At 43.6% G+C, this 13,677-nt stretch overlaps 1 protein-coding gene across 2 annotated transcripts in view; it reads left to right on the forward strand.

The window, feature by feature from the left end:
• Positions 1–1,058: 1,058 nt before the first annotated feature.
• The window catches only part of ap3b1a (adaptor related protein complex 3 subunit beta 1a), a gene marked incomplete at its 5' end in the record, with an annotated part of 70,108 nt that continues 57,489 nt past the window's right edge, over positions 1,059–13,677 (forward strand). The window contains 3 exons of one of the 2 annotated variants that reach the window (XM_083930415.1): positions 1,059–1,270; positions 12,959–13,034; positions 13,153–13,227. In XM_083930415.1, the coding sequence (XP_083786541.1) occupies positions 1,140–1,270; positions 12,959–13,034; positions 13,153–13,227 (282 nt within the window). Of the gene's footprint in view, positions 1,271–10,378; positions 10,543–12,958; positions 13,035–13,152; positions 13,228–13,677 lie in introns of those variants that run through there. The other variant, XM_083930414.1, reaches the window with a different exon arrangement.

A 13,677-nucleotide genomic window follows, 5' to 3' on the forward strand; every position in this document is an offset into this window, starting at 1 on the left:
GTTGGTTTCCGAGTGTGTCAGCAATCAGCCTGCTCCATGTTAAGTGATGAATCCTACAGGATAACGACTAATTTCGCCTAATCAATTAATTTTACAACAGTATATTTAACGTTCGCATCCCGGCCTCGGCCTTTCTGTGCGGAGTTTGCATGTTGTCCCCGTGTCGGCGTGGGTTTCCTCCGGGTACTCCGGTTTCCTCCCACAGTCCAAAGACGTGCACGTGCTAGGTTAATTGATGAGTCTAAAATTGCCCGTAGGTGTGAATGGTTGTCTGTCTCTGTACGTCTCTATGTGCCCTGTGATACACTGGCGTCCTGTCCAGGGTGTACCCCGCCTCACGCCCGATGTCAGCTGGGATCGGCTCCAGCACCCCCGCGACCCCGACCCCGGGATAAGCGGTTGAAGATGAATGAATGAATGAATGATATTTAACGTTAGCCAGTCGTCACCGGGAGGTCTTTCTTTGAGTTGTGTGTAATCCATTAGATAGCTCTCAACTCAACATTATTCCTGTTTCTGTAGCAACAACAGGCAACCCTGGCAACCCGCAACGGCCAACGCTATTGGCTGCTACCATGGAAACAGAACGGGACAGGCAGTCAAATCCGTCAAAACATTTTAAAATATTAATTCAGACTAAATATTTTTTTATGTATAAGAAATACTTATATTCTGTACGCCTCAAATCGCCCGGTGGGTGTATTGTGTTTTAAAAAATATAGCTTTTAATAAAGATATTCAAGCTTTCAATTTACGTAAAGTACGTTATTTACGTATACGTAGAGAACGCATTTGTGCTTCCCTGATAAGAACATGATGGTGACGTTGTTACCCTGGCAACAAAAGGGCTCGCGGCGTTTCGAACACAGATCTATACATTCTAAACGAGCCGTCAGTTAGAGGCACCGGGTTAAACAGCGAACCGTTACTTTCTAGGTATTCTAGCTCTATGTGCCGTGTGCAGCTGAAGCCCTGTCATGTGACACCAACTTTTCCAACTCACACTTCCGCTACTGCGTGTAAAAATAAAAAAAGTTGGGTGAAATCTCGGAGAAAGTTTGGCTTTTACAGGAACTTTTACACCCTACCTTACGCGCTACTTCACACTACTTACCGGGGCAGTTGTTTGAACGCTGAGCATGTCGACGGCCGCCTTGTACAACGACCAAGGAGGAGCGGAGGCTGCCGTGGAAGCGGGGCTGGAGAGCACCCCGACCTCCTCCAGCACCGCCGGGGCCGCCTTTGGACTTTTCAGCGCTGACTTTAAAAAGTAAGCTAGCTTGGCATTTTTTGCTCCGTGTGTTGTCAGTGCTGCTCATTTGTGGTAAAGTTAAGACGGTAATGGTTAGCCTAATGTGCGGCTAACTAACTGCCAGTGTAGCTGACTCTAAATAAAGAAACTAGCATCATCAGAAAGAGCCAAGGCAGTGATGGCGACTGGCTGTTAGCCGTTTGTCAGGACACTGTTAACTGTCAAAATAAACCTCCTTTTAAAAAGCTTTTTGGGCGAAAATAGCGGTTTTGATACCTATAGTTTTGTTATATTTTTCATGTTGATATCAAAGATGGAGCCATCATTCACAAGGAAGCCTAAGTTGCAGTTTAAAGTTACAGAAATACATATGTAGTCCATAGTTAGGTGCATGTGATGGGAGGTAAATACATTCACATTAAGGGTAGACCGATACATCGTCCAGCCGATATTATCGGCCGATACTTTTTTTTAGGTGTATCTGTATCGGCCGATGCGTTTACCGATTATTTACAGCTCCTTGTTGCTGGAGATGCCTTTTTAAAGTTCAATAAATGCTCCTTTTTTAAATTTGTAATTCAAATTAGGTTCATTGATGACTCTAAATCACCCGTAGGTGTGAATGGTTGTCTGTCTCTGTTGTCAGAGATGATGTCAGCTGGGATCGGCTCCAGCCCCCCCCCCGCGACCCCGACAGGGACAAGCGGTTGAAGATGAATGAATGAATGAATGAATGAATGAATTTAAAATAAATAAAGTTATAACATTTGTTATCATTGTGTAATGTTCATGTTCTAACTCGAGGGAGCAAAAGTAGTATCGGCTTTAGAAAATCGTCAGTCCGTATCGCTCATCGGATAATGCAGATAAAAAAAAAAATCGTCGTCGGTCCTAAAAAAAATCCATATCGGTCGATCCCTGATTAACATAAAGTTCTGAGTACAAGCTTAAGTAACTTGTACGTTATGTGAGTATTTCAATATTCTGCTACTTTGTACTTTACTACATCTCAGAGGGAAATATTGTAGTTTTTACTCCACACTACATTCATTTAAAAACAGTAGCTACTTTGCAGATTTATATTCAGTCATTCATTCATTCATCTTCAACCGCTTATCCCGGGGTCGGGGTCGCGGGGGGCTGGAGCCGATCCCAGCTGACATCGGGCGTGAGGCGGGGTACACCAACAAAATATAAATCAACTAAAAAAGCATGATGTATCGTTATAAGTAAAGCGACCAGTGTATATATAGATCTAGGAGTTGAGAAAGACATTTACCAGCTGCACCAATAAAGTAATGAACACATCAATGCATCAGTAATTATCTAATGTGCATAATTCTGAAATGAGCCATTCTGCATAAAAACAAAACAAATGTAGCTTATTGTGTTATTTTACCATGTATTTCATTCATTTTCTTTGTAAGATACAGTCTTGCTTTTCACTTTTATGATTAATACTTTACTGGGCGTCTGAAACCTTCTTCACTGCTTGTTTGCACATCGAGGGCAGGTATTCTTCCTCCAGGTTCAAAAGTATTTAGGAGGAATGTGTTTACTGTGATTTTTGAAGTAGAAATTTGATTTTGTTCTCTATAAACTGCAGCGATTAAATTAAATAGACGGTAAATTACTCTAAAAAACTCTGAAAAACTACTACTCTGGGGTCCAGGTAATCAAAACTGGAATATGTGTTCAATTATCACAGCTGGGAGGAGGCCTCGGGGAAAACCCAGGACCAGGTGGAGAGATTAGATCTCCACACTGGCCTGGGAACGCCTCAGGATCCCCCAGTTAGAGCTGGTTAATGTGGCCCGGGAAAGGGAAGTTTGGGGTCCCCTGCTAAAGCTGCTGCCCCCGAGACCCGACCCCGGATAAGAGGCTGAAGATGAGATGAGAAACCGTATTGACTGTTGTAGATGACTCTGTATAAGTGGTGCTATGCTGAACCTGATCCTGAACTACAGCCAGGTTTCTACTTGTGACCAGTGTTTTATTTATGTCATAAACAGATTAATTCTGATTCCTTCTTCTCTAGCAACCTGTGACAAAACCAACATTTGACACGTTCACACAAGAGATATATATATATTTTTGTGTGATAGCAGGATTGAATTATGTCTTTGTTTGGACTTTGAGATTTGTGTTCTTGGGTTTTATAGAGAGCAAGAAGGCCTTATATTCATACAAACCTGTTTTAAACTGACTTTTTAAAAGTTAGCTTTTTGTTTTCTGGAACTCAAAATATGCCTGCCATTTTTAGTCACCTTCTAGTTTGAGTGATTAAAATACTATGCAGTCATATGTCAGACAAATAAGGGAAATGTGACATAAAAGACCCCAAAATGCACAAGTTTTGTTTTTGTTTTTTGTTCAGGTTCATGTGGTTTCCTTTGCTCGTTTGTTTGCGATGTTGATGAGTTATTCGAGCTTTCCCCCCCCCGTCAAACAACTTAATGTCCTTCGCCATTGTCTATAAAACAAATTACTCTGCACACTGGAGTACAGGCAACAAACCATGCGCTGCATTGTCACATGCAGTTGTCGTTATTTCCGGGTTGCACATTTTGCTATTTGTATGTGTAAAAGTTGTTGGCACTTGACGGCAACCAAAGGTCAAGAGCTGGGTGCCAATTTCTCAAACTGACAAGGCGGCTCTGTACTTTATTATCTTGCCCGGGTGTGGATAGATAAAGAAAAATAATACCTTTTTAATGTAAATATTCTCAGTTTGAACAACTAGTATTTGTCAAAATATGAGACCCCTTTGACCTAAAACACTAAATTAATAGTTTATGATCCAGGTTTTCCAGGTGAAACTGTTAAATGCTTAAATCCAAACCATGTAGTGAAACTGGATTGTCAGCACGTTTTTCAGCGTCCTCTCATAAACCTGCCACTAGAGGGCAGCCAATAATCACCATAACCATCCTCTGCATTTTGTCATTTCTTGTATAAATCATCAGTGTTCATGTAGCTTAGCCGCTCTGGTGTGATGCTCTCTGAGGGGGTGAGAAGCTACACACCACCCCAGCTGCACAGGTGTAGATTTGAGCAGCTCAGTCTTCTTGTTTTTTAAGCTCTCAAAATAAACTTTATATGTTAATTCCAACAAGAAATGTGTCCTGAAGTCTGGCAAACATTTTGTGTGAGGTTACACTGCAGCTTCTGGTTTTATTTTGAGTATTTTCTGCAGTGACAGAGTGTTGAATGTACTTATGGTGCTATAAAGTGAACCTCTAAGCCGTCTCACATGACAGCCACCATCTACTCAGTTAAGGCTAGGTCATATGTCTGCCTGCATCTAGGCCAAGCTGGGGAGACCAGACAGAAAGTACAAGGAACATGAATGATGCTTCTGTTCGCACGCCAATTCACAATGCCCAAGCCTGTGCATCCTAAAATAGGCCACGCAAGTGTCTCTATCTCGTGCAAACTTTTGTCCTCCTCAGCATTTTTGTAGTTTGCATATTTGTAAGTTAAAGTTAGCCGCAGCTTGTCACATGTGAAGGGCGCAGAATCATTCCTGAATTGTTTCATAGTCTTAGGGCGCACTCACACTGTCCTTCCGCACCGCGCCCTGGGCTTTAGGGTCCTCCCCCCCCCTCCAGGCCCGTTTGTACTCACACTACCTGGGCCTCGCGCAAATGCTTCTCGCTGTCCATACGTCATCACGCCGTAACACACCACACGCATTGATTGAAGTCATCGCGATGCGTCGCTTTGTTTCCAGATCTTTCCATAGACCTCTGAGTTTTTGTGCGTCTTGTCGACTGTTTTTGAATCTTGTCATCGACCAAATCTGCAGTAAACACTCCACCTCCGCATCACACCAACGTGAACCTTTCACCGCCATTGTTGTTGTTGTTAAATGTCCGTGCATGGTCCCTCCTTCTATTTTCTATGTCCGAACAGGCGCACACAAATGAAGTCAGAACCGCCGTAGGCATCGTGCTCGTGCTCGTACATGTGCAAACTCGCTCTACAAAAGCCCATCTCTCTCTCAGGCGGGCCGTGGACGGCCAGCTGACCGCAGTTATGCACGGAGCGGTTGCACTCACACTGGTCAAACGAACTAAGCTTTAGCTGAAAAAACTGTTTTGGCCCGGTGCGGAAGGACAGTGTGAGTGCGCCCTTATAGTCTTCTTTTTACTGAACGAAAGCCAGGCAGGCGTAGAAACATGTGACTAATGCACCATCTGTGACTTAAGAGATGTCTCACTGCGTGGCCGGGTAAATGGTTGTGGTTGTATGCATTTGTTATATTTGCAGTAGTATTTGAGCTGTATTGGAAGTTTGGATGTTGAATCTTCCAAGCCTTTATTATATAAGACAGACAGGAAGTGGGGTGAGAGAGAGAGGAGGGGGGTCAGCAAAGGGATGCAGGCTTTTTGCTTTTATAGAACATTTTGCCTAAGAATGTAAATTAAATGGTCTGACATAATCAGTCAAATAAGCCATGTTAACGTGTCCTGTACATGTCTATTAGCAGTTGGAAAACCAACTTTAACTTGTAAGGTGCCTACTCCCACCTACAACATCAAAGTGTGTAGATGCTGTGCTTGTTAAGTCAGTGGCAGCAATTTGGCTTTGTATCATTGGACCATAATCTATCAGCTCTAATTTCATTATTATAATAATAATATCTAAGAAGGCCTCGAGGAAGACCCAGGACTAGGTGGAGAGATTATATCTCCACACTGGCCTGGGAACGCCTCAGGATCCCCCAGTTAGAGCTGGTTAATGTGGCCCGGGAAAGGGAAGTTTGGGGTCCCCTGCTAAAGCTGCTGCCCCCGAGACCCGACCCCGGATAAGAGGCTGAAGATGAGATGAGATGAATATAAATGTTAACTGTATTTATATAGTGTATCCTGGTCTCAAACGATGGAAAGGATGCACTCTTTCTTTCTTCTTCTTTTTTTAGATGATTTTTTGGTCTTTTTGTGCCTTTTTATTAGAAAGCACATTTACAGACAGGGAAGTGGGATGGAGGGGGTGACATGCACCTTTAACCTCTAACCCTAACTGCTGCCAAGGGCTCGGCCTACACCGGGGCTCCGGAAAGGTTGCAGTCTCAATCTCACCAAGACGTGTGTGCGTGTGTCTGCATGTGTGTGCATGTGTCTGCGTGTGTCTGCGTGCTTGTGCTTGCTTGTGTGTGTTTGTGTGTGTGTGCGTGTGTCTGTGTGTGTGTGTGTGTGTGTGTGTGTGTCTGCGTCTGTGTGTGAGTGACGTAGAAAAACTTTGATCGAAACACTGCAGTTTGACTTGATACATTTCCATTGGTGCCTTTTCTGTTCAGGCTACTGGCAGCAGTTACGTGATTATACCAATCTTTCACGTTGCCACTGCTAATGGTTCCTGTGTCTCAGATAAAAAACAAAAACAAGCTCAACAAACAGTTATTCCATACGGCAAATTAAAAACACGCTAGAAATGTTTTTTTTAATCAGTTCCGATTTGACGCAAACATTTGTTATAGTTTAATGAGCTAAGACCTTTTGGCTTTATACACATTCCATGAAAACCCTATTTCTGCATGTACTTTATCTTATTTACAACCCTGATCTGAACTATTGTGTCATCTTAATTTATAATAACAAGCACATACTAACTTTGTATGTGTGCATGCATGTAAACATAGTTAATGAGCTGAATTTAAAATAAATTCTCTATAAATTCACCTGAAACTGTTCACTTTGTGCTAATGAGAAGATGCTCATTTACTTTAGTTGTCAAGCATTTAATTCACACAACAGTATACGAAAAAAGGCATTGCCATGTGTCTATTTAGAAGAAGAAGAAGAAGAAGAATTACTTTATTTATCCCGCAACGGGGAAATTGAATTTTTTCACTCTTATTATTAATCATGTTACACACACAGGCCCGAACTACACACATGCACAGACAGGACCTATACATGCAATTAGAGATGTTAGAGCGAGGGGGCTGCCAGTGACCAGCGCCCCGAGCAGTTGGGGGTTCGGTGCAACAGCACCAGCCACTAGTCCACACTCCATACATGGTCCACACAGGGACTTGAACCAGCAACCCTACGGTTCCCAGCCAAGTCACCTATGGACTGAGCTACTGCTGCCCCCATTTCATATTTCATACAAGATCCAACATTGATGAGCAGTCCAAAAATCTCAAAATTTTTCTCTCTGAAGTTCTCGTTAAAGTTAGTTAACCGTATAAACCGTTTTCATTGAATTATTTGTCCACTTACTTCTGAGCAACACAAACAGTGGACGTTAATGGACGGATCTGGGTGCATAAACAAGATACAGCTCTCGTACGGTCGGTAAAGAATCTTCAGAAGCTGCTGAAATAATTAGCATCAAATCAAATCTGTTTTTTTTCCACGTATAACATCACGGCATTAAATGAGATGGATACACATGTGGCACGTTTCCGATGGCTATTCATTAGGAAACGGCCACGGGTGAACGATATCGTAATAAATCTCAGCAGTGATGGAAAAAAGCGCTCATATTGAGTCAGGTGTGACACAGACATTTGGCTCTGGAGCCATGCAGCGGCGTTAGCTTTGGCGAACTCGGTTCCTGTCATCACTTTGTTTTTCACTGAAGTTTTTCTCAGCGTATTCTTTCCTAGTTCTCTTTCAGCACATACAAAAAAGGAGGGATTGTTTTCAATGTGTTACTAGGGCGCACTCACACTGTCCGTCAGCACCGTGCCCCGTGCTTGAGGGTCCTTGTCCCCCCCTCCAGGCCCGTTTGTACTCGCACTACCTGGGCCTCGCGTGAATGCTTCTTGCTGCCTATACGTCATCACGCCGTAACACGTCACACACATTGATGACGTCACGGCGATGTGTGGCTTTGTTTCCAAATCTTTCCGTAGACCTCGGAGTTTTTGTGCGTCTTGTCGACTGTTTTTGAATCTTTTCATCGACCAAATCTGCAGTAAACACTCCACCTCCGCATCACACCAACGTGAACCTTTCACCGCCATTGTTTTAGATGTCCGCACGTGGTCCTTCCTTATGTCACAACAGGCGCACAGGAAATGACCTCAGAACCGTCGTAGGCCTCATGCTCGTACACGTGAGCACGCTCGTGCTCGTACATGTGCAAACTTGCTTTACAAAAGCCCACATCTCCCAAACAGGCCGTGGCCACCCAGGCGCGGTGCGGTTGCACTCACACTGGTCAAACGAACTAGACTTTAGCCGTGAAGCGTGCTAACGGTGGTTATGGTACGGATGGACAGTGTGAGTGCGTCCTAGATGTTTTTCTAAACCCGACTGTTTTGGTTCTCTCTACCTGCTCTTCTAGCGTAGTTTTCAGCCACTATAGGCAGCTGTTTTCTGCTAAAACCCCACCGTACTCAGCAGCAAACTGCAGACGGTCACAGGTAGAGACTAGCTGGTGAACATAGTGGAGCGTTTAGCAGCTGACGAGACAGATATTTCCCTCAGGAGTTGGTAGAGACCAAAAACAGAGCTAAGACAGCGGTGAGTGTTGGACTTGCATTTGTCAGGTGGCCAGAAAAGCATCTTCCCATGAGTGATAATGCTGCTTTTTATCTGCTGGATGTGTAAAGTGACTGTTTGTGTGTGTGTAATCGTGGCAAAATGTGGTCCAGGTGACACCTACTGTAGCGGGAACTACCACAGAGGCGTTTTAAATATTTTCTTTGGTTTACGTGTGTTTTCACTGTGATAGCGTTGCTACCGTGCAAGAAGCAGTCACGAATAATTGAAGGTTTGTAGTTGAGATCAAAATGAAGGCGGTGTTTAAAAATGGGTGTGATCCGAGCAACTTGGGTAGAGAGTAGAAAGGAGGCCTTGGACCCGCCACAACTTTGACTTTACGCCGCTGGCCTGATAACCGTGCCAGCAGCAGTCATGAAACTTTACAGGTGTGAGGTTGAGATCAAAATTAAGGCACAGTTCGAAGACACACACACACACACACACACACACACACACACACACACACACACACACACACACACACACACACACACACACACACACACACACACACACACACACACACACACACACACACACATATACACACACACACACACACACACACACTTTTGTCCAGGTTTAAACAGTCTTGAATTGGCTGCGTACAAGAAAAGTTAATACCAGAACTCTACCTTATTAATGGCTTATTACAACTTCGGTTATTACAAAATAATTCTGTGATCAAGTAATAGTTGATAGTTATTCAAATCTTTTTTACATAAGTAAACTTTGCACCATTCTGCTAAAAATACCAATGACACACATTTGGACACGTTCAAATATTGACCGTGTGACATTAGCTTGTGAAAGTGACTGGACTTATTGAAAGGGTATGAAGCAAATCCTTTTTGCCACATTCTCATCTTAAAGGGTATTTCCTGACATTCAGCTCGGTACTGTTATCTTTGATGTAGGCCTGTCCTGTTGGCAGCCTCCTGTACGTGCTCTCAGCGGTGTCGAGCCAAAGTGGATTATTGTGTGGTGGAGGTGATGAAAAGTAGCACAGTGTTTACCCACCAGAGTAGATAAGGCCCTCCTTTTTCCCCTAGAGGGAAGTGACCACGGTCACACACACAGACAGAGTCCCATACAAAGCCAGAAGGCAGGTGAGATAGCCTCGTTTCCAGGGGAAAATCCACACGCAAGAGACGATAAGAGTAAAAATTACACACGAGGCGACCGCGGCTGACCAGGAAGAACGTGGAGACGGCAGAAGGAGCAGGCACTACCCTCGGGCATAAGTATGACTTGCCTTGAGCGCAGCTGACGGGGGCATCTTGTGACTTTTTTGTTGCCCAAGAGAAGAGGAAGGGAGTAGTGAATGACAGGCACAAAGCCAGTGGAGCCTGTGCTGTTTTTTCCACTCTTCCCGGCTTTGACAGTATTGAACAAGAACGAGTTGAGAAGACAACTGTAAATAAAGCCGAGAGAACAGGGCACACAGCCTGAAGGAAAGTAATTACCACAGTTTCACTCTTGAGTTACTTGAAACACAGTCAGCTGGGTTTGTGGACTAGCACACACACACACACACACACACAAACACACGCTACCACACGCACACAGAACGCGCAGTGGTTGTTGAAGTTGTTTTTCTGGACTGCTGTGGAGGGAAGCCGGTATGGATGTTGGTTTCTCTTCCTTGCGCTCGGAGGCGGCGGGAGCCATGAGGACGGCGCTGGTGTCTGCTGAGAACTTACAGCTCACTCTGAAGACCGAGCTCAGTCAGGAAGAACAGGCCCTCACACACACCACGAGTAGCCCAAAGGAGACACACAAAGCCGGGTACTGTAGTAAGATCACCCTCTGACGGAGACATGCCGTAAAGTGTGTTTTTTTGTTGTAGATCTGAGTTCAGGTTAGTTCTTCATAATATTTGTCAGCTGGAAACTGAAGTTTGCTTGTCTTTTGTAAAAGAAAACCTTTATAAAAAGTGTCAGTTGTTTAAAATATAGATATACAACAAACGTTATCATATTTCTGAATAGATTTCCTCTAAAGGTTTGGTGTTGTTGCAAATCCTTTTACGTTGAATTGAGATTATTCTATCCTAAAATGTAAAATGCAGTTGATTAGTCGTTGGATGAATCGATGAGTAATCGCCTAATTGTAATTTTTTCAAGCTTTATTCAGAATTAAGTCAAGGAGAAGCTGATTTCCTGCTTTTTTTTCACAGTAACTGAATGTCTCTGGGTTTTGGACTGACAACACAGGACATTAAAAGACATCACCGTGGACTTTGAATAACGGGGACGGACATTTTTCAATATTTTCTGACATTTTTGATTGACCAAATGCTTAATGGATGAATCTAGAAAATAATCTGCAGGTTAATCATTAATGAAAATACAGTCATTTTATTATTTTAAATGATGACTCATGTTGTAGCCTCCCCAAGTGTCTATGGTGCAAGGTTAATAGATTTTGTATTAAATCACAATATTATATATTAGGACAATTCTGTATTAAGACGCTGTGTGAAGCTGCATTGGGGCACAGCAGCGTTTGGAGTGTGTCATCACGCTAACATGCTCACAGTGACAATGTTAACACGTTGTTTAGCACGTTTAATGTTTACCATTCCAACCATTTTAGTTTAGCTTTTTGTTTAGCATGCTAGCATTCGCTAATTAGCCCCACATACAAAGTAGAGGTTACAGCTAATTGGAACGTCATTAGTTTTGCAGATATTTGGTCCTAAAGTAAAGTATGTTGACTTGATGATTGTGCTTGAGTGCTGCAGGGATGATGTATTTTTGTTGGTCGATCCAGAAGCGTAGCCCTGGTTCCCTCAACAAAAAGCCAATGGGATTTTTCCATTGACAAAATAAGACAATTTTGGATTATTGCTGTAAAACGAGCTCTGTGGCGAACACAAGTTTATGATGATAAAATGTTTTGTTCAACAAAATGAGCATCTTCACAATCGTGCACCACTTTTTATGATTGTTGAAGCGCTAATGCCATCGCGAGTGAGCTAACATTTGGATGTAAACAAACTACACAAGGTACGCCACGGACTTCATCGTCACCACCACCACTAGCTTCCAACTGATTTCAAGTGTTCGCCGTGATGACGTTTAATGTCGGTGGCGACCTCTCACTGAGCCACCTGATAGCTGATAACTTCTGATGAATTTTTTGTTGCGTTAAAACGTTAAAATCTCTTGAACCTGTGTTACAGACCCAACTTCAGGCATCGAACCAAGACCCATTTGAAAAAACCCACTGAATTTTAGGCGAAGGAATCGGAAATGCAAAAACACTAACTCATTTCTGGGTTTCAGGACTCATTCCTGCAGCACTCATAGGACTTATCCTCCCAACACTATGAATTCATCTCATCTCATCTTCAGGCTCTTATCCTGGGTCGGGTCGCGGGGGCAGCAGCTTTAGCAGGGGACCCCAAACTTCCCTTTCCCGGTCCACATTAACCAGCTCTAACTGGGGGATCCTGAGGCGTTCCCAGGCCAGTGTGGAGATCTAATCTCTCCACCTGGTCCTGGGTCTTCCCCGAGGCCTCCTCCCAGCTGGACGTGCCTGGAACACCTCCCTAGGGAGGCGCCCAGGGTTCATCCTTACTAGATGATCCTGAACCACCTCAACTGGCTCCTTTCAACGCAAAGGAGCAGCGGCTCTACTCCGAGTTCCTCACGGATGCTGAACTTCTCACCCTAGACTATGAATTTCCATCCAAAATTCCACCGCAATATACGCAAAGGTTTTAAAGATATTTCAGTCGGGAACAATGACGAAAACATCTCTATCTATCCCTCACTGTGTTTCCCATCTGGTCATCACTTATCTCAATGTTTAGTCTCCATTTGGAACAAACAACCTCTGTGCTAGCTGAACAAAAAGGTGCGTTGACACTCGTCAAAGAATGAGCATGGTCATATGTGAGTGCAGCAATCTCAGCAGTAATTGGTGTGATGCTGTTGCATCGGTAAAGACGACATTCTTGCTGTTTGCGCGGGTGCATTGGGCAGCGTGTTGTATAAATGTACAGCACTGTTTGGGCTACAGGAGCCAATGTGACCCTGGCGTGTAATCGAGAAGCAGACACAGATGGTGTATACACAAAACTTTCACACCACCTTTGGTCAAGCTTTAACCCTGGGAACTGATCCGTGGAGTCTTCTCAGCACCTTGCCTTCTCTAATGTCGCCCGTAACAAGCACAAGTTTCGTTCTGTCCTCAGGAATGAAGACCTCAAAGAGATGTTGGAGAGCAATAAGGAGTCGCTCAAACTGGAGGCCATGAAAAGGGTCGTGGGGGTGAGTTCATCATGGGAATTCACTTACACCCTTTTAAACTTACCGCCAGCGTTGTTGCGTGCAGTCTCAACAGTTTGATATCAGCGATGACACAGAAATGACTTTGATCTGTTTTCAGCTGATCGCCAAAGGAAAGAACGCATCCGAGCTGTTTCCTGCCGTCGTGAAGAACGTCGCGAATAAGAACATCGAGGTATGTGACGGTATTAAGAACTATATCATGGAAAGAAACCATCATCATTAGTGTCGTCATCTTATTACACTTCTAATGATCTATTTAAGTCCCGTGTGACACAGCACGTGGTTCCTCTGCACGATGTCACAAAGGGAACTTCCTCATTCAGGGGGAAGGGGGCGCGTGTGGATTGGCTTCATTTGAAAGCTTTTTTTCTTTATTTAGTTTGTATTTAGTTATTTTTGTACAACGTTAAACCAACGAGCTTAAAGAAAGGGTCACATAAGGGTAAATCAAAAGTACTTTAATGTAGATAAACACAAGGTAAGCCTGTATATGTTCCACTGTCTGCACCAGTAACATCAACAAAGATATACATGTATTATACACCTGCTGTAGTGTGTGTATTCACATGCATACTTTCGCGAACATGCAGAGCTTCCCGTGGGTTTTACTTAAGCTAAACGT

Source organism: Echiichthys vipera, assembly GCF_963691815.1.
Source record: "Echiichthys vipera genome assembly, chromosome: 16".
NCBI classification, from domain to species: Eukaryota; Metazoa; Chordata; class Actinopteri; order Perciformes; family Trachinidae; genus Echiichthys; species Echiichthys vipera.